This window comes from Arvicola amphibius, chromosome 11, assembly GCF_903992535.2.
Source record: "Arvicola amphibius chromosome 11, mArvAmp1.2, whole genome shotgun sequence".
Taxonomy (NCBI): Eukaryota; Metazoa; Chordata; class Mammalia; order Rodentia; family Cricetidae; genus Arvicola; species Arvicola amphibius.
In genome coordinates this window covers 79,177,557-79,199,691 of record NC_052057.2, presented here as the reverse complement: position 1 = coordinate 79,199,691, position 22,135 = coordinate 79,177,557, and the positions used below count along the sequence as shown (strand labels likewise).

Here is a 22,135-nt window from a genome sequence, read left to right as displayed (position 1 = left end):
CACCCAAGGAACTGTGGAGTGGCTTTTCCCATTGGGTGGCACTTGTGGCAAACTCACCCATCCCCTTTTCCCACAGGACACACACAGACAGTCAAGCATCCTATTGGTTGCAATGCCTGTACTTTTCTTTACTTGGTTTTAGAAACCTGTACAATCTCAAAAGTGCCTTTTTATAACTAACCATGTTGTCAGATATAAAGTAAAGGGTTCCCTCTGAGAATAGAGCTGTGAGAATATACACAGGAAATATATTTCAATTGAAAAATGTATTGATCATTATCTCTACTCCTGATGTGGGCTAATATTTAGTAATGGCCTCTTAAAAATCATAAATGTAAAAATAAATATTATTAGAAAAACACAAAGGATGATAGTAAGTTGTAGCTACAAAGAAATGTTATTTTATGCATTAGGAAGAAAATGGGAGCTGGGATGCATCTCAGTGGTATGTGTCGGCCCTGGCATCCATCCCTAGCACTACAAAAAATGCCCTGAAATTTTTAGCATTTTTATGTAGTTATGTTCTATTGGGGTACACTCCACTAAAAATGAAAATATATAAGAAATAGGTTTACCTAAAGTTTTTTAATCATCCTTGAATTTTTACTAAAAAGTCCTCATTTTAATGCCCTCTCCATACTATGCCATATATAACTCTTCCCTATTATCTTCTAAAAGGAATACCTACAATTCTTGTAGAAAGCTCTGTGTGTGTGTGTGTGTGTGTGTGTGTGTGTGTGTGTGTGTATGTGTGTGTTTCATAAATCTCTCAAAATAAAGCATTTGATGAAAACAGGAAAAAGTATTTCACAGCAATATTTGACTGTTCATAGACAGTGCAAGCAACAGGCCTTCTGGTGTAAAATACCTCACATCTATTCCACTGAATTCTATGCAAATGTGAATATTTTATATCTGCAATAATCTAGCGGTGGATTTCACATTTCGTTAGAATAATAAGCACCGAAATTCTAATTGTACATCATCGAAATTCACAACAGGGTTACACAATCTTTGATTGTCTGGAAATCCAACGGCCTTAGGAAAAAAATTAATTCTAAACTGAATACAGAGAGGTAATGTCAGAACAGAGGAGGCGCCTGAAGCACAAACATAAGGGGCAGATGACTCTACCCGGGAAGGTTCACGTAAAAAGAAAGGAAGTTTTGTGTCAGCCAGTCACACAAGTTAGATTCTGGGCAGAACTGCAGGATGGACAGGCATGAGCTCAAGAGGTGCTGGCCTGAAGACTGACCTGCTGGACCCACAGGAAGTCCAGGAGTGTGGGCTCCAGGATGTGTGTGAGGAAATCTGCAAGGCCTGGGGCAGATGGGTGCTACGGAGCAGATCACCGCAGGGCCACGCTTAATCGCTTAATTCCAAAAGGAAAGGTTAAGCACTGGGAAAGCTTAATCGCTTAATTCCAAAAGGAAAGGTTAAGCACTGGGAAAGCTTAATCACTTAATTCCAAAAGGAAAGGTTAAGCACTGGGAAACTTCAGCCCGACAAGAAACATCGTCAGACCTGTGGCAGTGCTGGGAGGAAGGCCGGCTAGAAGACAGGCTATGGTGGGCAGGCAAGAAATGATGTGCTGACTAGACCAGGACAGAGAGGGGCCATGTGGTGTGTGGAGAGATGCTGAGGCAGAAGAGTCCAGTAACTGACAGATAAGAGGAAAAAGTGGGTGTTTTTCTCCCAGGCTAATCATTTAAGTGGATTTCACTAATCAGGGCTAGGTTACACAGGGCGGAATGATTTTGGGGAAGGAGAGACAGGTTCCCCAGGTGCATTTGAGGGTCCCAAAAAGCCACCAACTGAAGATGTTCAGAAAGTAGAACGAACTCAGGAGACAAGTTCAGACTTTCCACAGAGAACTGGTGGACAGGGACTGTTAGCAAGTTTTAAAACTGTGAGGGGAAATGAGATTATCCAAGGAAGTTTCTAGAATAAGGATAATGTCAGAAAACCATAGCTCAAAGATAAGAGAGTGAGGCTGGAAGGGGGTATGGAGAAGAGAGAAATCTCATTTTCCAAGAAGGGTGGGGGAGGCGGATGTGGGTCTTATAAAGGATACAGGGCTACAGAGGTTAAGCTTCCTGCCCCATGGTGACTTCTCTTTTCTCACCAGAGAAGGAAGCATGCATGTGGGCATGTTCAGGAAGTAAGGTATGACAATGGGTACAGAATAGCAGATGGCAGTAAAGGCAGCTGTCGGGCCACACAGCAGGGATGACAGGACGTCAAAGGTGTTAGGTTCTTACCCTGCAATTGCAGCTTGAAAACATGGTACAGAAGAAGAAACACTGAGCTCATTCAGAACTCTGCCCTAATAGTAACCTTGCAAACTGGTCATTCTCTCTTCCCCTTTCTGCTCTGCATGCATGCATGTTCACTATGTACACAAGTGAACACGTTATGAGAGTGCATAAGCACATATGTGCACGTGAGTATGGAGGCTGGAGGTTCCTCGGGTTCTGCCCCACAATTTTTTTTTCAGGCGGTGTCTCTACCAACCTAGAACTTACCGGGTATAGCTAGGTTAGCTGGCCAATAAGTCCCAGGCCTTCCCAGCACTGAGATTATGAGCATACACCACCACACCTGGTTTCCTGTGCGGGAGCAGTGCAGGCAGTACACTCTGTGTGCATGCGCCCTAAGAAACCAGAAGATACCCTGTAGCTGGAGTTACGGGTGGCTGCCAGCTGCCTTCTGTGGACGCTAAGAACAGAACTCAACTCCACTGGAAGAACCGCAAGCATTCTTAACCACTAAACCATCTCTCCAGTCCCCAAACTCATCGTTTTTAAAATACGGGTTATGTAAATCAAACTCGGGTCTATCTCCCCTGCACCTGCTCTGTATTTGATTTCTCTGTTTCTCTACTGCCCCCATCCAAGACCAGGGTCAAAGAAGGACCCCACAGGCTTGTTAGGGATCAACTCCAACCAAGTGTCAAAAGTGCTATGACAAGCTGGGGACATCATATTGTGTGTTTCCACGATGTCACAGTTAAGGATACTACTCTCAGCCAGGATTCCAAAAATGGTGAGAGATCCCACCTCATCCCCTGACCCAAACAACTCTCATCCAATCCAGCAGTCAGCAACTTGCCGCAGGCCCTCCAGCACCTCTTCTCTGAATGCAGTTCTCACAACCCTACCATATCTGGCACGATTAGCCTCTCTGGGAACTTTAGCTCATGCAGCTGGTTTCCCTCCCATTTTTCCCAAGGTCCAAAGACTTATCTATTTACTCTTCTTCTGTTCTCCTACCTACTTAATCTACAGTCATGAGGTGATCTAACTCATACCAGCAACTCAAAGGGATGCCCAAATCTATACCTAACCCAGACCTCTGTCCTGAGACCCAGGAGTCCCACACAGGAGACCCTCAGGAAATGCAAACTACATTTCCAAAATTGGACTCTCTCTCTCTCTCTCTCTCTCTCTCTCTCTCTCTCTCTCTCTCTCTCTCTCTCTCTCTCTCTCTCTCTCTCTCTCTCTCTCTCTTTCTCTCTCTCTCTCTTCTTGTTTCACCTCACCCTCGAAGAATCCCAGGAGTCACTCGTCAGGAATTCCAGGAGATTTTTCTCCATGGCTCCCACCCAGGTGTGCCTAACGTATGCTCACAGGCCAACACATTTGTAGATTACATCATGTTGCAATGACGGAAACCCCTGGACCCTCACCAAGGTCTGGCCCTTCCCAGTCTCCATCTCTCAATATGGCCTCCCATAAACCCTTCAGATCAGCTGTACAGAAATACATATACCTCCCTTCCCCACTACAGACTGAATGTTCATGTCCCCAAATTTCTTATATTGAAACAAGTCTGGTGGTATTAGGAAGCAGGGGGCCTTTGGGGTACTTAAGTCATGAGGACTCAAGAGTGAGATTACTGCCCTTATAAAAAGGAACTCATAGAGTTTCCATATCCTTTCTGTCAAGTGATCTTACAATAAGAAGATGGTTATGTGTGGACCAGAAAGCAGGCCCTCACTAAACACCGAGTCTGCCAAAACCTTGGCCTCAGGCTAACTGCTCTTCAGAGACAGGAGCCTGGATGGACTGAGACATTCTCCAAACCCCTGTTTCTTGGCTCCAAGTATTTACAGACACTGCCTCCTGTACCCGAACATCCTAACTGCCCTTACCATAGGCTCCTTCACCTGCCACTCCAGTTGTCCTTGGCACTATCACGCTGCCGCTTCCTCTGGGAGCCTTGCTTTCATCTCACCAGTGGGTGCTTGCTGCCCTCCCTCTGCTACTCAAGCTCTCCCTCCCGCAAGTGACAACCCTGGAGGCTTAAGGACGGCTTTCTCTATAAAGGCTCCAGCCAGCCTGAGAGCCACTTGGGGTAGGAGCATGGTATCTGTATGCTAGTGGTCATTCACTTCATTTGCTGAAGCATGAATTGTTGATTGAGTGAAAACCAACTTTAACTGGACCAATGCTGGCTACGTGATGTTTCTGCGGGAGGAGGTCATGTACTTAGGAAAAACAGAGAGAAGGATCCATGAGGAAGATGATGAAGTGGCTGGCACCGGTGTCTACACCTTTATCTTTACTGGGAAGAAGCCCAGTGCACAGGGAGTCGTGAATTATTAACCGGAGTCAGCAGGCAGGGTCAATTGGGAAAGCAGAGTAGCATAAGCAATTAGAGAAATTTACCATGGGAAAATCTATTTCAGAAAGTTAAGATCCTCATTTTCCTTAGCACAACTAATGGGTCTAATCTTGCCAACAAGAATGGGGTCAAAGATTTAAAGATTTAAAACTTGCTCAAACATTTCTAAAGGAAACCAAGAAAACAGGCAAAAGGCCGAGCATCATCATCCATGCCCATACCCAGCACCAGGGAGGCTGAGGCAGAGGGACAGTGAGTTTACATAACTCACTAGACTACCTAACACGACTTTCTCAAGGAGACCAATACATCAAGGTGGAGAAAAGGAAGAAAATAATGGGGCAAAAGCGTTGATCCCTGATTGGTTTGGTTTGGTTTTGATTTGATTTTTAGTACAGAATCAAACCCAATACCTTGTGCTTGCTAAGCGGGCACTCAACCTCTGAGCTATATCCCCACCATAATCTACCATGAAGTCAGGCCCAAGGCATAAATGAATACTACTAAACAGAAAGTTATAAACTATTGAGTCTGAGAGCTTGGTCTTTCAAGCCATAAGAATGCCTTTCACTGCCAGGCATGGTGGCACACTAAATTCCAGCACTCAGAAGGCAGGGGTGGGTGGATCTTTATGAGTTCCCAGCTAGCCAAGATAATACAGTGAGATCCTATCTCAAACAAATATATATAAGAGAGGCTTATTATATATATATTATATATATATATATATTAAATATATATATATATATAATGTACCTCTCTCCACATGGGGTTATACCCTTGCTGCCTTTTATCTATATTCTATTATACAGGGATAGAAACTTAATGATATATTTCTTCCACTGCCCTCAAATCTCACAAGCCATCCAAACAGGAGCACTCCCTACAGTTAAAATTGGGTAAGAAAAGAGAAAAGTGGAATACATCTGTGCCATCATAATCCACCATCGTGTTCGGGCTCCCTGTAAACCATCTTATGCAGGTTCCCCATCTCCCTCAGATACTAAAATCACACCAAAAGCCAAGCTCTAGCTGGAGATGGCCTTCAGCACTGGAGTAATTGTCTACCATGCACATGGCCCTGGCTTCAATACCAGTGCCAAAAGACACTGAAACTTAGAATTCACAAATTATGGGGAACCTAGAAGCAGATTTGTATCACTGAAAATGTTGAGGGTTGTACTTATTATATAGGGTTAGAAGCCTCTTGAGGTCTTCTCTGATGGCCACAAGGGGGCAGTATGTATCACTGAAGAAGCAAGGGTATTACAAAAATCAATTTCATTCTGGTAATTTGATTCTCTGTCTCAGAAAACCTCTTATACCAGTTTCCAAGCATTGGATCTAACTTAAGCACTCAGTATAAAACAAAGGAGATAAGAAAGAAAGAAAAAAAGCCTTCTTCGTCTTCAATAATAGCTTTTATAATGCAAGTGGGATATAATTATATAGATTTCAAGTGCAAGAGAAACAACTTTAGAGCTGACTGTGCTTATCTGAACGGACCAAAACCAGAGCTTCGAAATTATGTCGTGTTACATAACAATGCTGGCTTTCCATCACCTCTGCCTTGCAGAAAACTGTATCCAAACATTTTTAAAGATTCAGGCCAAAATAAAATATACCTAAAAAACAAACCTCAGATGATCAAATAGCTGAGCCAAGCACCAAGGGTTTACTGACTCTTCCCCCAAAGCTTGTTAACGTGTAAGAGGATCTCACAGGAAATTCCATACACTGAGCCCAGTTCCTGTACAGGGCCCAGCTTCCACTCTGCTCTCTGAGACGAAAAGAGCAGGACAGGAGAAGGGCAGTCCAGGGATTTGTGGTTTAGACATTCTTGTGAGAGAGGGGATACAGAGCTCCCCAGAGGGTGTGGGGGAGTCTCTTCAGGAAGGAATGGGGAGGGGGAGGAAATGAAATAGGACAAAGATTTGTTTTCCTTTTGCTACTAGACATGAATATATATTATATCTCAAAATGCCCCCCCAATTTTTCTAATAGAAAGTGAGTTCGAGAAGCAATACTAGCCAAGTGTAGTGAGCTCTTGGAAGTTAATGATTTTCCTCCTGCTCCCTCTGGCTCACATCCACAGCTCACCCTACCTCCCATATTAGCTGAGGGCTAGTGAAGAGAAGAACAGAAGCATGTCATCTGTGAGCTCCTACCAGAGAATAAAGTAGGAATAAAAATATTAGAACACTGTCAAAAGGTCAGGCTCCTCGTTTCCCTCTGCCACTGCAGAGCCAGGTTTGAAACCTGGCAAACAAATGGCATTAGATCCTTTCCAAAAGCCTTTTCCAGAAGCCAAGCGAGCTGGACAGTCATGCATCTTAATGCCCACTGTGACAAAGCAGACCTGGCATCTCCACCAGCATTACATGGAAGGCCCCAGGCTCCTGCAAACACTCAGTCTGCTCTCTTCCACACTGCTATGTCTACACTCTCCCACAAGGCACCTCCCTGCTCAGCCGTCCTTCATCTTTACAGTGGGGTGGGGAGAGGACGTGGAATGCCTAGGATAAACAGAGTTTTAAGAAAACCAAACACAGGAAGAGAAAAATAGAGGTTCGTTTAAAATCTCGGAGATAGGAACTTGCAGTTTTCTACTTATAAAGAAGGCAAATAGATGAAATAGTGCACCAGAGAGGAAGAATCGCACAGCCAGTCCCAGAGGAGATGGCCAGGATGGGAGGAAGTGGTTAGTGAAAGCTCCTCGGCCAACATCTGGCCAAGAAATAGCAATGCTAATAAAGCAGGATTAATGATGTTTAATTAAGTATTGAGGTCAAAGTAAAAGTCTGCAAATATTTGGAAGAGACCTCCTGTCATCTCTAGGAGTATAGAGAAGGGGTGAAGTGTCAGAAACTAGATGTAAGGGGGAACAGACCACAAGACAAATAGGTTTGCAAAGCAAGACTAGCCAAATGGGACTGATCCACATGGTGCTGAAGTAGCACGGGGCCACCAAAGTGAAACAGAGCAAATGGTCAACCCAAGCCCAACTGTATGACGCTTCACATTTATGTGATGCTTCAAACTTGGGGAGAATGAACTATGAATTACAGCAATCAGAGAAGAGGGCTATCTAAGGAAAGGTGACATTATCTCACAAACGTGTAATTGATTTCACTGAGGAGTCCAATCTCTACTTAGCCTTCCATGCCTTCCTCTGGTGTCCGGTGCTCGCTCTTTGTTTCTTTCTTTCTTTCTTTCTTTCTTTCTTTCTTTCTTTCTTTCTTTCCTTCCTTCCTTTCTTTCTTTCCTTCTTTCCTCTTTCCTTCCTTCCTTCTTTCTTTTCTTTTCTTTTTTCCTCTCTTCTTTTTTTTCCCTTTTAGACAGTTTCTCTGTGTAGCCCTGGCTGTTCTGGGACTCGCTCTATAGACCAAGCTGGTCTCAAACTCACAGAGACCCACCTGCCTCTGCCTCCTGAGTGCTAGGATTAAAGGCGTCTGATGCACTGTCATTCAGAAGGTTGTACTAATGAGCCCCACAAATTAAAATAACCACCTCACCTAAAATCCAGCAGGCTGTGAAGGTTTTGCGTGTGTATGTGGTTGGAAAAATATCAAAGGAAGATTGTGTTATCATAAATGAAATCCAAGTTTCAATGTACATGATAGATTTACTGCAATGCAGTCTGCTTATAAACTTCCAGGCTTTTTGGCAGAGCTGAGTGGTTGTAGCTGTGGAAGATGGGCTCTAGAGAATACCTGTGGAGTCCTGGTGTGCTTAGAGACAACAGAGAGAACTCTGACCCTAAGTCAAAGTTGTTTCTGATAAAAAAAAAAAAAAAAAAAAACACTTTGGGAAAGGTAAGTAAAATGTAGCCAAAAAAATGAGAAGGTGAGTCTCGGAAAACCCAAAAGGTTTTGGGCTAGCTGGGAGAGTGCAGGGACACACAGCAGGGACTCACCAGTAGAAGTGCTCTTCCACCATCTTGGTGACGGCTCTTGAGACGGCTCTTTCATGAGGGCCAAGGTGTTTGTTTAAGTTCACTCCAAGTTTCTCTTCCAGAAAGTCGATTATGAACTCTGTGCCAGACACTTTTTCATTGTTATATTCAATCCAAGGCATTTTTCCTTGAGCAGAGAGCTTTCCACCAAAATAGTTCTGGATAGCATTTTTTAAAAAAGAGAAAAGCAATGTGTTTATGAATTTCCCCGGTTAGCAGAGACAAACATCCCAACCCATGAGTGTTCGCGCCTGTACTATCTACTCAAATGAGCTCAGCATATTAACTCTTTAAGATCATTACGCTAGAAGGGAAGGAGAGCCTTTTACTGAACATGAAAATATTAATTTATTCCCATAGGTTCTATCATGAACTCAAATTCTATCTAGACTAAGGGAGTTAGGGGACTCTAAGGCACTGCAGTGTCTCCTAAAGGAAATTCAGCAGGTTCCTGGTTTTCAGCCCAAACCTTTCATTTCTAGTCCTAGGGGTGGTATCCAGAAGCTGTCCAGACAAGCTCCATTCTGATCTGTAAGCATATTAGAAGCTTACGGTATCTCAGAATATCTTGATCCAGAAAGGAGGTAGCCAGATCAAGTCACACAATTAATTGTTAAAATTACATTAACGTGTGTTCTCTAATGTATGAAAAGCAAAAACCTGGACCACATGAATGAGCGGATCCTGAAGAATTTCATGTCTTCAATCACATTTCTCAATAAATAAAGTCATTTAAACCTCAAAGTTGATTGTTAGAACTGTATCCACTGTTTTGCAGACTATACAACCTAAATTAATCTGATTGCCACAAACTCTTCCTCATACTTTGTACAAATAGGTAATGCAAATCCTGTTAGATATTAGCAAATGTTAGCCCCTCTGAGAAAACAGGGATTCAACTACATGGCAGGGATGTTAATTGGCCAACCACTTAAAAACCTCTGACAATGTATTAAGTTAAACACACACCTCTCTTCATCTTTTTTTAAATGTACTTATTATTTTATGTGTATAAGTGTTTGGTTGCATGTATGTCTGCACCCCATGCATGCCTAGTGCCAGCAGAAGCAAAAGACATCATTAGATCCCTGGAAATGGAGTTACAGACAGTTGTGAGCCTTAATGTGGGTGCTGGAAACTGAACCAGGTTCCTCTGGAAGAAAAGTGTCAACTCAACTAAAAAGCCATCCCTCCAGCCCCCTACGACTTTCTTTTAATTGAGCCAGTTCACCCCTAAGTATTTACTCAAAAATCAGAAAGCATATAGCCATGCAAAGACATCTGAACAAAAGTTTGGTTGGAGAGATAATTCTGTAATTAAGAAAATGTAGTGTTTTTCCAGAGGATCTGGAATTTGGTTCTCACTGACTATAACAGGTGGCTCACAATCCACCTGTAACTCTATGCACATAGACATAAAACAAAATAAAATAAATATTTTTAAAATTCACAAACATTTTTAATGATCAAAAACAGGAAACATGTTATTCAGAGGTAAATTAATAAACAAGTCTACAAACATACAACGGATTATCACTCTTGGAAAAAAGAAAGAAAATGAACTACTTATACACAAATAATATAGATAAACTGAGAAGTAATTTTGTGACTAGCGTTAGCCAGACTTAAAAGGATTACACAGGGCTGGGAAGACAGTTTAGTCAGTAAAGTGCTTGGTTTGCAGGCATAAGGATCTGCATTCAAGCCACAAAATCCACACGAAAGGCCACAAACAGAACTGGCAAGTGATCTCAGCACCAGGCAAGCAGAGATAAGCAGAATCCTGGGGGTTGCTATCCAGCCGGCCTGGTCAAAATCATGAGCTCTGTGGTGGTTTGAATGGAGCTCGGGTGTTTGAACGCTTGGTCCCCAGTTAGGGGAACTCTTTAAGAAAGATAGGAAGTAGGCCTTGTTGGAGCAGGTATGTCGTTGGGGGATGACTTTGAGGTTTCAAAAGACTGCTGGTCCCTGTCTCTGTCTCTCTCTATCTCTGCGTCTCTGCCTCCCCTGTCCCCTACATGCTGTCTGGGGGTCAGCATATAATGCTTACAGTTACAGCTTCAACACCATGTCTGCCCCCTTCCTGCCATGATGATCGTGGACTAACCCTCTAACACTATATCCAAGCCCAATTAAACGCTTTCTTTTATAAGGGTGGCTGTGGTCCAGGGACATTTGTTCAACTATGTTCACAGCAGCATTATTCGCAATAGTCAGAACCTGGAAACAACCTAGATGTCCCTCATCCAACAAATGGATAAGAAAAATATGGTACATTTACACAATGGAGTATTACTCAGCCGAAAAAAAAAAAAACAAAAGGAAATAAAAAAAAAAAACAATGACCTCCTGAAATTTGCAGGCAAATGGATGGAACTAGAAAAAGGCATTCTGAGTGAGGTAGCCCAGACCCAGAAAGACAAACATGGTATGCGTTCACTTATAACTAGATATTAGGAGTAAAGTACAGGATAACCAACCTACAATCCACAGCCCCAGAGAGGCTAGATAACTAGGAGGGCCCAAAAAGGTATGCAAGGATTTCCCTGGGAAGGGGAAAAAGAAGAGCTCTCCTGAGAAAATGAGAGACCAGGGTGGGGGGGGGGGGGGGGGGGGAAGGAGAACTTGAGGGAGTGGGTAGGAGGCAGGAGGCAGGTTGCAGGCAGGTTGGAGGGAGAGTCAAGAAAGAGACTTCTTGATGGGGAGCCCATTTAGGGGTTAGGGAGAAACCTGATACCAGGGAAACCCCAGGGATCCACAAGGATGACCTCAGCTAAGACTCCTAGTGGAGAGAGTGCCTGAACTGGCCATCTACTGTAATCAGATGGGTGACTACGCTAATTGTCATCGGAGGGCCTTTATCCTGTAACTGATGAAAGCAGACGCAGAGATCCGCAGCCAAGCCCAGCTCTGGGAGTTCTGAAGACAGGGAGGAGGGACTGAATGAGCCAGGCAGGGCAAGGTCATGCTGGGGGATTTGGCAGCACAGAGACAGATGACCTGAGCTCATGGGAGTTCATGGACTCTAAACCAACAGTTAGGGAGCCTGCATGGGACCGACCTGGGCCCGCTTCATGTGTGTGAGAGTTGTGTAGCTTGGTCTCTTTGTAAGGCTCCTAAGAGTGAGATCAGAAGCTTAGCTGAGGCTTAGCTGGCTTTGGTAACCTGTTTTCCATTCTGATTACTTTGCCCAGCCTTATATAGAGGGGGGAGCTTGGTCCTGCCTCAGCTTTGTGCCACGCTGTATTCAAGCCCTCAGGAGGCCTGCCCCTTTCTGAATGGAGAGGGAAGAGGAGTGGAAGACACGTGGGAGTGGGGAGGGAACAGGAGAAGAGAAAGGGGAAACTGTGGTTAGGATGTAAAATAAATGAAAAAATGTTAATTAAATGAAAGAAAAAGAGACTTGCCATGGTCTTGGTGTCTCTTCATAGCAATAGGAGAGTAACTAAGACAACACCAAGTCAGGAAGAGCATGTCTCAAAACTTAAGATAGACAGCAATAGAGGAAAACACCAGCATAAGTCTATGGCTTCTACAGACCACACACAAACAGGCACACACATGCTGGGCACGGGGTGCAGACCTTTAATCCAGCACTAGAGAGGCAGAAGCAGACAGATTTCTGTGAGTTCCAGGCCAGCACACATACAAAAGAGGTACACTGTAAATTATTCTGAAAGTATAAACTAATCTGCAGTGACAGATCTGTCCATGGTTTTTAAGGATAATGAAGGATGTGAGGAAGCGAACTTCCAAGAGGAAGATGAAAATTTGAGAAGAAAATGGAATAGTTTCACTGTGTTTTGTTTTGAGACAGTCTCAAGTGGCCCGGGCTAGCCTTGAATTCACCATGTAGTTAAGACTGGCCTCGAACTCCCGGTCCTTCTGCTTCCGGCCCTAAGCGCTAGGATGAGAGGTTTGCACCCCCACCTGGCTGGTCCCCTCACTCCTGACTGTGACAATGCTTTTGTAAGTACTTCCCTAGTTAAAAAGAAAAAAGAGTTATCAAAACTCTTGAAATGTGTGGCTCTTTGCGTGTCAATTTTAGCTATATAAAGTTGTGGTGTTTTCCTTTTAAGAGAAGACAGTATTAGATAAAATCTGGGATCTATCAGTCCTTTAAATGTGTCTCTAGAGGTCAGCAAAACCTTCCCATAAAAGCCCATGTAGTACATACTTAACACCGTAAAGTCTACTAAGAGCGCAACACCCGCAGCAGACGCAGAAGAGCAGGCATGGGTCACCACAAGGGGACGAATCTGAATGCTGCTTCCAACAAAAACTTGGAACATTGAAATCTGAGCTTCATGTATTGATGTGGGATATCCTGTATAAGTGTTGCTTTTATTGGGTAATGATAAAGCAAGAGTAAAGACAGACAGGACATAGACAGAGGACACAAAGTCAAGAAGACACCATGCGCCTGTCAAAGAAGAAAGATGCCCAGAACCTTTGTGGTAGGCCACAGCCTCATGGTGATACACAGATGAATAGAAATGGGTTATTTTAAGATATAAGGGTTACTTAGTAAGAAGTTTGAGTTCACAGGCCAAACAGTGTTGTAATTAATATAGTTTCTGGGTGATTATTCAGGTCTTGGTGGACAGGAACAAAAGAGCAGTTTCTGATGACAATGTACAACAAAATATTTATTTACTCCCCTCTCAAGTATTTAAATATGTATAAAGGTTTCTTCCTTCTCAGGCCTGATATGATAGCCCCTGCTGCAAAGACTGGCAGCTACCCACCTTCTCTGCTAGAGAAAACAAACTAAACTAAGGTAGCATTCAGACCAAACCCTAGACAAGAAGACACCTTTTCGCAAAGATGTATTATAACAGAAAACTCTAGAAAAGCATGAGCCAACTCTCCCTAGTAATCCCAAAACTTCAAAAATTTCAGAACACAGGGGGCTGGAGAGATGGCTCAGAGGTTAAGAGCACTGGCTGCTCTTCCAGAGGTCCTGAGTTCAATTCCCAGCAACCACATGGTGGCTCACAACCATCTATAATGAGATCTGGTGCCTCTTCTGGTGTATATATGTTAACAGAACATTGTATGCATAATAAATAAATAAATCTTTAAAAAACAAAAAAAAAATTTCAGAACACAAAACAAAATGAAAATACTAGAGTTTGGTTATGGGCGGGGGGAGGGCGCTGGGATTAAGACCAAAATGTTAGAGAAGACCAGAACAGACAGTGTCTTCTGGACAGGATAGGATAGGACCACAGTGCTCACCAATGCACAACAGCTGTACTCGTGTGAGCAGGACCTGTAGAAGACACATCAGTCAACTGCAGCATGGTGGGAGAAGAGGCTGATGGGAGGAGCCACAGGGGATGGCTGAAGGTGAGGAATAGTCGTTTTCGTTAAGCATGTGGTATCTGGGAAGTTGGCCATGTTCCAGCGGATGACTCCACACCCATGGGTAAATGGGGCCCAACAAATTGAATTCAGTGTGGTATTTAAATAAAAAAGATTGACGGGGGTGGAAAGGTAGATCTGGGAAATATCTGAGGAAAGAGCTAAGGGTGAATATTATCTAACTGTATTAAATACATGTACTAATACTTACTTGAACTAATAAAATACATGAACTAATAAAAATTGTTGTATTAAGCCGGGCGGTGGTGGCACACGCCTTTAATCCCAGCACTCGGGAGGCAGAGGCAGGTGGATCTCTGTGAGTTAGAGACCAGCCTGGTCTACAAGAGCTAGCTCCAGGACAGGCTCTAAAAGCTGCAGAGAAACCCTGTCTCAAAAAAAAAAAAAACAAAAAAAATTATTGTATTAAAAGTCAATCATGTTGTGATTGGAAACACAGCCTGGTAACTAAAAATACTGACTGCTCTTCAAGAGGACCTGGGTTCAAGACCCAGAACTCATATGACATCACACAACCATCTGTAACTCCAGTTTCAGAGGATCTAATGCCCTGATCTGACCTCTACAAGCACCGCACACACACACACACACACACATACACACACACACACACACACACACACACACACACATACATGGTCCGTAGACATAAATACAGGCCAAACACCCATAAGCCAGATTAGAGAAATATGTGTTTTTAAATCATTCAACTTGCTTTTGCCTAAATCACGCCAAAATTTGCATGTGCCTTTCCCAGTGGTGCATGTCGCCTCAGTGGATAACAACAGAAGATGGCAACTCTCTAAAGCGAGTATCTGTCTAGGAGCTGCCCTTCTTACAAACTGTGTATGATACACTCTAGAGTATGCCCTGCTTCTGAGATCTCAGTGAGATCACAGGGTCATGGTGACAGGGCAGGCATCTGTTTGTGCCCACAAGCTTGGACTGAGTTTCAGGGTCCTGGACTTCTCAAACTGGTAGGTGATCTTACCTTTTCAGAAGACTCAAAAGCAGTGTAAACTAGCTAACTGCCACTTAGCACTATTTTGGGTAGAGTAGTCTCTATTCATAGTGTGTTGATGCTTTATCTCATTTCTTATTAACAAATGAAATTAGGCCTACCCTGAAAAACGGTAACTAAATAGATCGCCTATGCACCATGTATAAAATGGAACCTCCTCTAGTAATATATTCTATACCAAGAATCTTTGGTCCTATACTGCTATATAAACTACTTGCACAAGCATAAACAACTTGTACAAGCACACATGACCACTACCTAGACATTATCCTTAATGCTAACATTATTAATGCTAACTAAAAGAAACATCACACATCTGTTGTGGCATATTGTTTATACAATGAAGATGTGTCTTTGCCAAGATGCCTTCTGATTGGTTTAATTAATAGCAGAATGGCCAATAGCTAGGCAGGAAGAGGTTAGGCAGGACTTCCAGGGACAGAGAGGACTCTGGGAAGAAAAAAAACAAAGTCACCACCCAGATTTGGAGAAAAAAGGAGGTACAATATAGAAGAGAGATAATGCCACATGGCAAAATGTAGATTAATATAAATTGGTTAATTTAAGTTATAAGAGCTAGTTGAGACAAGGCTAAGCTAAAGACTGAGCTTTCATAATTAATATAAGTCTCGGATGGGTATTTGGGAGTTGGCTGGTGGGACAGAAAAAGACTCATTACACACATCTCTGAAAGTTACAATTTGTATTCTAGCAGTGTAAAATCCTCATACCACGCAGCCTCTGCTTCCAGTTTCTCTTGCTTCACTGGTATCCTCCTAACATATCCCTTCTAGACTCATCACTTCAAAGGTCACCTAGCCTCAACAATGCCACCAGAAGGAACTCTTTACACTGCAAACAAGGGCAAATATTCTTCCTCAAAACCATCAAGTGGTAATTAAGCATAGTAGCATATGCTTGTATCCCTGCACTAAGAAGACTGAAGCAGGGGGATCACTTTAAGACTATGGTCTGCTTGGACAACATAGTTGAGTTCAAGACCAGTCTTACCATGCACTCAGGAAGATCAGAGTTCAGATTCCCAGACCCATGTAAATGTTGGGTGGGCATGGAAGCTCACCTATAATTCCAACCTTGGAGATGGAGACAGCATCCCAAAGCTGGTGAGGGAGACTAGCCAAGTCAGCAAGCTCAGGGTTTGATTGAAAAGTCCTGTCTTGGTGAATAAGGTGGAAGAGCAATCAAAGAAGATTCCCATTATCAACCATGGACTTCCAAAAACACACCCTCACGCTGACACACACACACACACACACACACACACACACACACACACACACACGATGCATACACATTCACAAGCACAGTACACATGCACACATGAAAACAAAACAAAATTTAAAAGCTAAGGCTGTAACTCATCGTAGATCTCTTTGTCTCAGGCGCTTGATTGACCCCAGCAACCTCCTCTCACAAGAAACTAATTCCAGTGGCAACCCTATACTCACACCAGACAGCAGCTGCCACCTGCCAGCCTCCACTTCCACACCCAACCAGATCACTCTGCATAGTCGCCACTTTTATATGAGGCCCTCCCCTCCATCCTCTGTAATACCCTGGCCTCCTAAACAATTTTGTTCAAATTTCATCTTAATGAACTACTTCCCCAGGGTGAAACCATTATCTGCCCTTTCTTTTGCTTCCACTAAACAGTGTACATGCCCCTCCCCTAAAGCAGAACTGTTCCCATATCTGCCCCTAAACCATGCTCTCCCCTGGACTCTTGGTACATGTTTGTGTGACTTGCACTCTCCTTCAGAAACATCTGGGCATAGTGATGCATGCCTTTAATACCACCAAAGTGAAGGCAGAAACAGGAAGATCTCTGTGAGTTTGAGGTCTACATAGTGAATTCCAGAACAGTCAGGGCTACATAATGAGATCCTTATCAAAAAAACAAAATGAACAAAAACACTACAGAAATAAAAATTAGAGATCAATTCTGGAAATGATTAACTCAAGTTATGTTTTCCATAATCAATTTTTGCTTTATGGCCAAAAAGCAGGAGACAGGATTTTAGAGATAATTATAGGTTTCTTAGACATGATTATACGTAAGTATGATACTGGCATTATCATCACCGCCATTTTGAGATGAAGAATTTCAAAGTCTAAGAAGGATTTCAAAGTCTTGGGTTTCTAACTTGCTAAACTGACCACTAAATCTACAGCTCAACTGCTATCCGCTCTAGAAGGAAGTGAATAATCACTGCCACTCCGGAACTACCCCAAACACCTTCCACTGGCTACATTCAAAATAATCTGACTACCTTCTGAAAACTGCAACACATTGGGGAAAGTCTATGTATCTACTGTATATTGTAGTTTTGTAGAAAAAAAACTGTATTTATTTGGGAAATATGCATGTTAAAGCATTGAAAGTGAAGTGTCATAATTTCTGCATAGTACTTCCAAATGATGTACCCAAACATGTTTCTAAAAGAAGAGTAAAGCAAAGGAAGCCAAATAATAACCATGAGTGAATCTGTGGGGAAGGACTGGGGTGCTCATTATAGTAGTCATTTAAGTTCCCCATAGATGAGAGATAATCAAGTCAAGAGATGGAAAGACAGCATGAGAAAATAAGCAGAACATTGGAAATGAAGCCTAAGAAAAATGGAGAGGGCTTCATCCCTTGCCCAGTACAAATTCCTGGGCAGGAAAGCCAGTATCCCTCATAGGAGATCTAAAAACAAAGCACTAGACCTCCAAGAATGATAACCACCACAAGAGAAAAGAAACACGCTGAATATAGGCAGCATGAAGCAGAAATACTGGAACAGACCAGTATTTTAGGTAGCATTATAAATAGCCTCCCACAGATAAAGGGAGATATTAGGAAAACTGATTAAGGAAACACGCTTTTTAAGAAAAAAAGTCAACTTTAGTCAACTGTCGACCAAGAATGGCGATACACACCTGTACTAGGAAGGGAAAGACAAGAGGAAAAACCAACCAAGGCAACACAGAAACCATCTGAAAAAGAAAGAACACAACAGGAAAAAAAAACAGAATGAGGGGCTGGAGAGATGGATCAAAAGTTAGGAGAACCCAAGTGTGATTCCCACCACCTACACCGGGCAGATCACAACTACACCTGTAAGTACAACTTCAAAGGATCACCTGAGTCCTCCCCCAAGCACCTGTATGCACACATGCATACCCCTAACCACACAGGCACACATAATTAAAAACTAAAACAATAAAACTTAGAAAAAATAATGTTACAAAAACAGAACGCTGCATTGCATTGGAAGCTCAACAAGAGGAAAGTTCCACATAGAAGCAGAGAATTGCAGGACAGCGCAGAGACAGGAAATAAAATCAGAGAACCAGACAACAGAAAACAGGCAGGAAACGTTATTGAAGGGGATATTTTAAGAATATTGATCATAGTTTCCCCAGAATTTAAAAAAAGCACATAGTCCATCCCACTCCAAGCAGAGTGGCTCTTTCCAAGAAAACAAATAACTTGAGCAAAACATGAAAAAATTCAAACATATATTCGAAGCCCAGAACTATAGCTAAGCGGTAGAAACCTTGTCTAGTACATGTCTAATACACTTTAATCCTTGATATTGCCAATCTGTCTTTTTCAAATATCCACCCAGTGCCTGTTGCGCCCTCCAAACCCACATTCATGAAGGACAAAATGATAAATGAAAACCTAAAAGAAAAGTCCCACCAGGAAGTGGCACACTCACATTTCTCATTTGTTGCCCAGTAAGCCTACCCAAACCTCTAACCTAAGGACAGATTAAAAGAGATACCATGATTCCTTCATTAAAACTGATGTAAAAAGAAATCAAAGACCTTGGAATCAAGCATCTCTCTCTTACTAAAGACTGGGCACTGTTACCTTCAGACCCTTCTACTCTGACATCCATTTGTGTGACATTAACTACACCCCCTCTGTGTGATATTGAGACACATAAGAATAAAACATATTTGCAAACAAGTACCTGATAGGGTAGGTCTGCCATTCTTAAGTAGGTTTCCATTTTCAGACAGAAAGGAGATAAGCTGGGGACCCCATTATTAGGTCTTGCGAACTGATGTAAAATAATAGCATCCTTGGAGTCAAGCTCTTGCTGTTTCCTGTTAAAACCAAAACAGAAATAAAGAATAGCCTGCGTGTTAGCTTTGTGTTGTTGCCTTAGGGCCTCAAGGGGACCCTGTAGGGTTGGAGTCCTCCATGAACAAGCGGAAGTGTGTATGCAGGTCTTACCTCATCCCGTGTTTAGAGAACAGAAGCATAGTGGACATGCAAGAGGTTCTTACACACTCTGAAATGACTATAATCCAGTGGCTCTGGGAAGTAACTACAAATCAACTTGCTTCCATTACATGCAGAGGATTACCTTCGGGTTTCCTCCAAGAGGAGGCATTTTGGGTTTACTATGTGTTCCACCTGATTCTGCAGCATTCTGATTTCATGGGTATTATCTCATTTAATTTTCAAAACAACCTTATGATGTAGATACATTGCATATATTTTATGGATGCAAGTTCTAGAAGGTGAGTATAGTACGTCAGGACCTTAATGCTAGCTCTCGGGAGGCTGAAACAGAAGGATCACATGGTTATGGCCTGCCTGAGCTACAGAGAATGCTGGGTGCAGAGACAGTCACATTGTTAGTACATTGCAGAACTGGACAGAGCCTATGTGCCTGCCTTATACAACACACCGGAACAGACCCTTCCCAATAAAATGAGGTGATAACCGGATGGGTCTGCTGTGGCATGCTGCATATCTACCGGGAATCTGATACCAAACATTCTGTTTCTTTTTCTGTATTAATAATCACCAGGATTAAATAAAACAGTATCTGTAAACATTTAGTAAGCTATTAAGCATTGAAAGTGTGGAGGAATTTATTTTTACACGACATGGTCTTGTTCACATACAAACTCTTCCCAGTTTACCAAATCTAACTCAATAAACTCCACAAAAACCTATTACAATTCCATCTTCTTGTCCGCTTAGCTTTTCCCAGTCAGATAAACTCCACCGTCAGGCTTGACCCTCCCTAAGCTTCTACTTTCCTCTCCACATTCTGGCTTAATTCTGCACCGACTTCTGGCCAAGCAGGCATGGCATGTCACCTTCACTGCATGGTGCTCACCAGCTTCAGCATCTCCACTTCCTAAAACAAGTTCTCTTGAGGTTCACCAGCCAGAGGCCTAGTCAATTTAAAGAACTCAGAATAACTCGTTCTGAAATTATAAGCCAAAAATTAAAATATTTACTATAAAACAAAGGTTTCCCTTGATAGGAAATGTGTGGGAGGGCATATATTAAAATCCAGGACTTATTTGGACTGTTAGTAGACAACACAAACTCTACAATTCACAACTGACTTTACCCAATAAAATAATTCACAGCACAAAGCAGTGTTTTCATGTAAATTAGCAGGGCAAAAGTTTAAGAACTAAAAGGCAATAAATATGACATCCTCTGCCCTACTGGCCAGAAGAGTTGAATTCTAAAGAGTTACTTAGGCATCTCATAGTCAAAATAGATGCTGGTCAGGAGCCAGCGTGCTAATGACTTTATAGACATGATCCATATTAGCCTACTTAACTCTGATAATAGCACTCTAAAGTGGGGACTCTTAAAGTTTAAATTTGGGACACCATACTAACACTTCATAGAAGACAGGAAACTTGAAAGTCAGAATGTAACTTGCCCAAGGAACACCAATTTCAGATCAAGTCTGTCAGGCCAAGCCTGGCGGTAGACCACAGGGATTCAAAAGGCAAGAAAACTACAAGTTCAAGGCCAGCCTAGGCAACTCAGCTAGACGATGCCTTAAAAACAAAAACAAAGAAAGGAAAGAAAGGAATGAAGGAAGGAGGGAGGGAGCGAGGGAGGGAGGGAGGGAGAAGAAAGGAAGGAAGGAAGGAAGGAAGGAAGGAAGGAAGGAAGGAAGGAAGGACGGACGGACGGACGGACGGACAGACAGAAAGAAAGAAAGAAAGAAAGACAGAAAGAAAGAAAGAAAGAAAGAAAGAAAGAAAAGAAAAAGAAAGAGGAGAGGGGGAGAGGGAGGGAGAGAGGAAGGAAGAAAGGAAGGGAGGGAGGGAGGGAGGGAGGGAGGGAGGGAGGGAGGGAGGGAGGGAGGGAGGGAGGAAAGAGAAAATGCCAAAAGTGGAGTGAGGTGAGGACATAGCTCTGTGCTGGGTTACTTGGCTTCCACAGGTGGAACACTGGGTCCAATCCCTAGTACAAATGAAAAAAAAATATTATATATCAAGTTTGAAATAACTCCAGATCCCAAAAGGCCAAAGAAAAGAAAACTGGCAATTCCTTGGCTTGTTCTATTAACCCAGCCAGTGCGACTCTGCTCGCTAGGGATGGCTAATCTTTATAGAATGCCCATATGACAAACTGTTGTTTACATATTAAGTCAACTGGATAAGGAAGACCACTACTATTATTTCTACTCTATAGATGATACTAATTAAGAAGTTACTAGCATCAACAGTGTCTGGTTGGCTAAATGCAGAATCAAATTTGAACCCAGATAATCTGGTGGCTCCATAGGCCTCCTGTTTGTCAGGACCCACCCCCTAGTTTAGGGTCAGATAGATGAGTTGCTTTCTGTGCAGTGTGTTTCCTAAAATGACCCTAGAGTGAGAAGAGAACACGTGCAGAAGCCAGCTGGCCCACCTAATAGGAGACTCACTAGGTCCTGCCCTGCTCTAAGGACACCACAGATGATCATGCCTCTGTGACAGGCATGAGTCACTTGTGGAGATCAGATAGGAACCCTTCAGCTGGAGTACCACAAATGAGCTCCGGGGAATGAAGACATTATTTAGTCATTCAGCTTACAAGCAAATATCCAGACGCTTGAGTGACTTTATTATAGATGCCAGGCCATCTCCAATTGCGGAAAACAAAGGGTTAAGGCAATAATCATTTAAAAATATAACAGTAGAGAAAATACAGATACCCAAAATAATATCCCAGACAAGTACCCATGCTTCCCCCTAGAAATAAATACGTTGGTTATACTCATTAATTAGGCTTCTTAAGTGTGGCCTGACAACTTCATTTTCTCATGAGACAAAGTCACAGACTAAGGTTAACCTGGGCAGCAGAAAGTCCAGGCACAGTA

The 22,135-nt window shown here is 42.7% G+C and overlaps 1 protein-coding gene across 1 annotated transcript in view; it reads right to left on the bottom strand.

Moving 5' to 3' along the window:
* Faxc (failed axon connections homolog, metaxin like GST domain containing) overlaps window positions 1-22,135 on the bottom strand; it is a 56,393-nt gene that overhangs the window by 31,737 nt on the left and 2,521 nt on the right. Inside the window, exons 2-3 of the mRNA XM_038348406.1 lie at window positions 18,974-19,109; window positions 8,543-8,739 (exon numbers count right to left, since the gene is read on the bottom strand). Coding sequence (XP_038204334.1) covers window positions 8,543-8,739; window positions 18,974-19,109 — 333 coding nt within the window. The remainder of the gene's footprint in view (window positions 1-8,542; window positions 8,740-18,973; window positions 19,110-22,135) is intronic.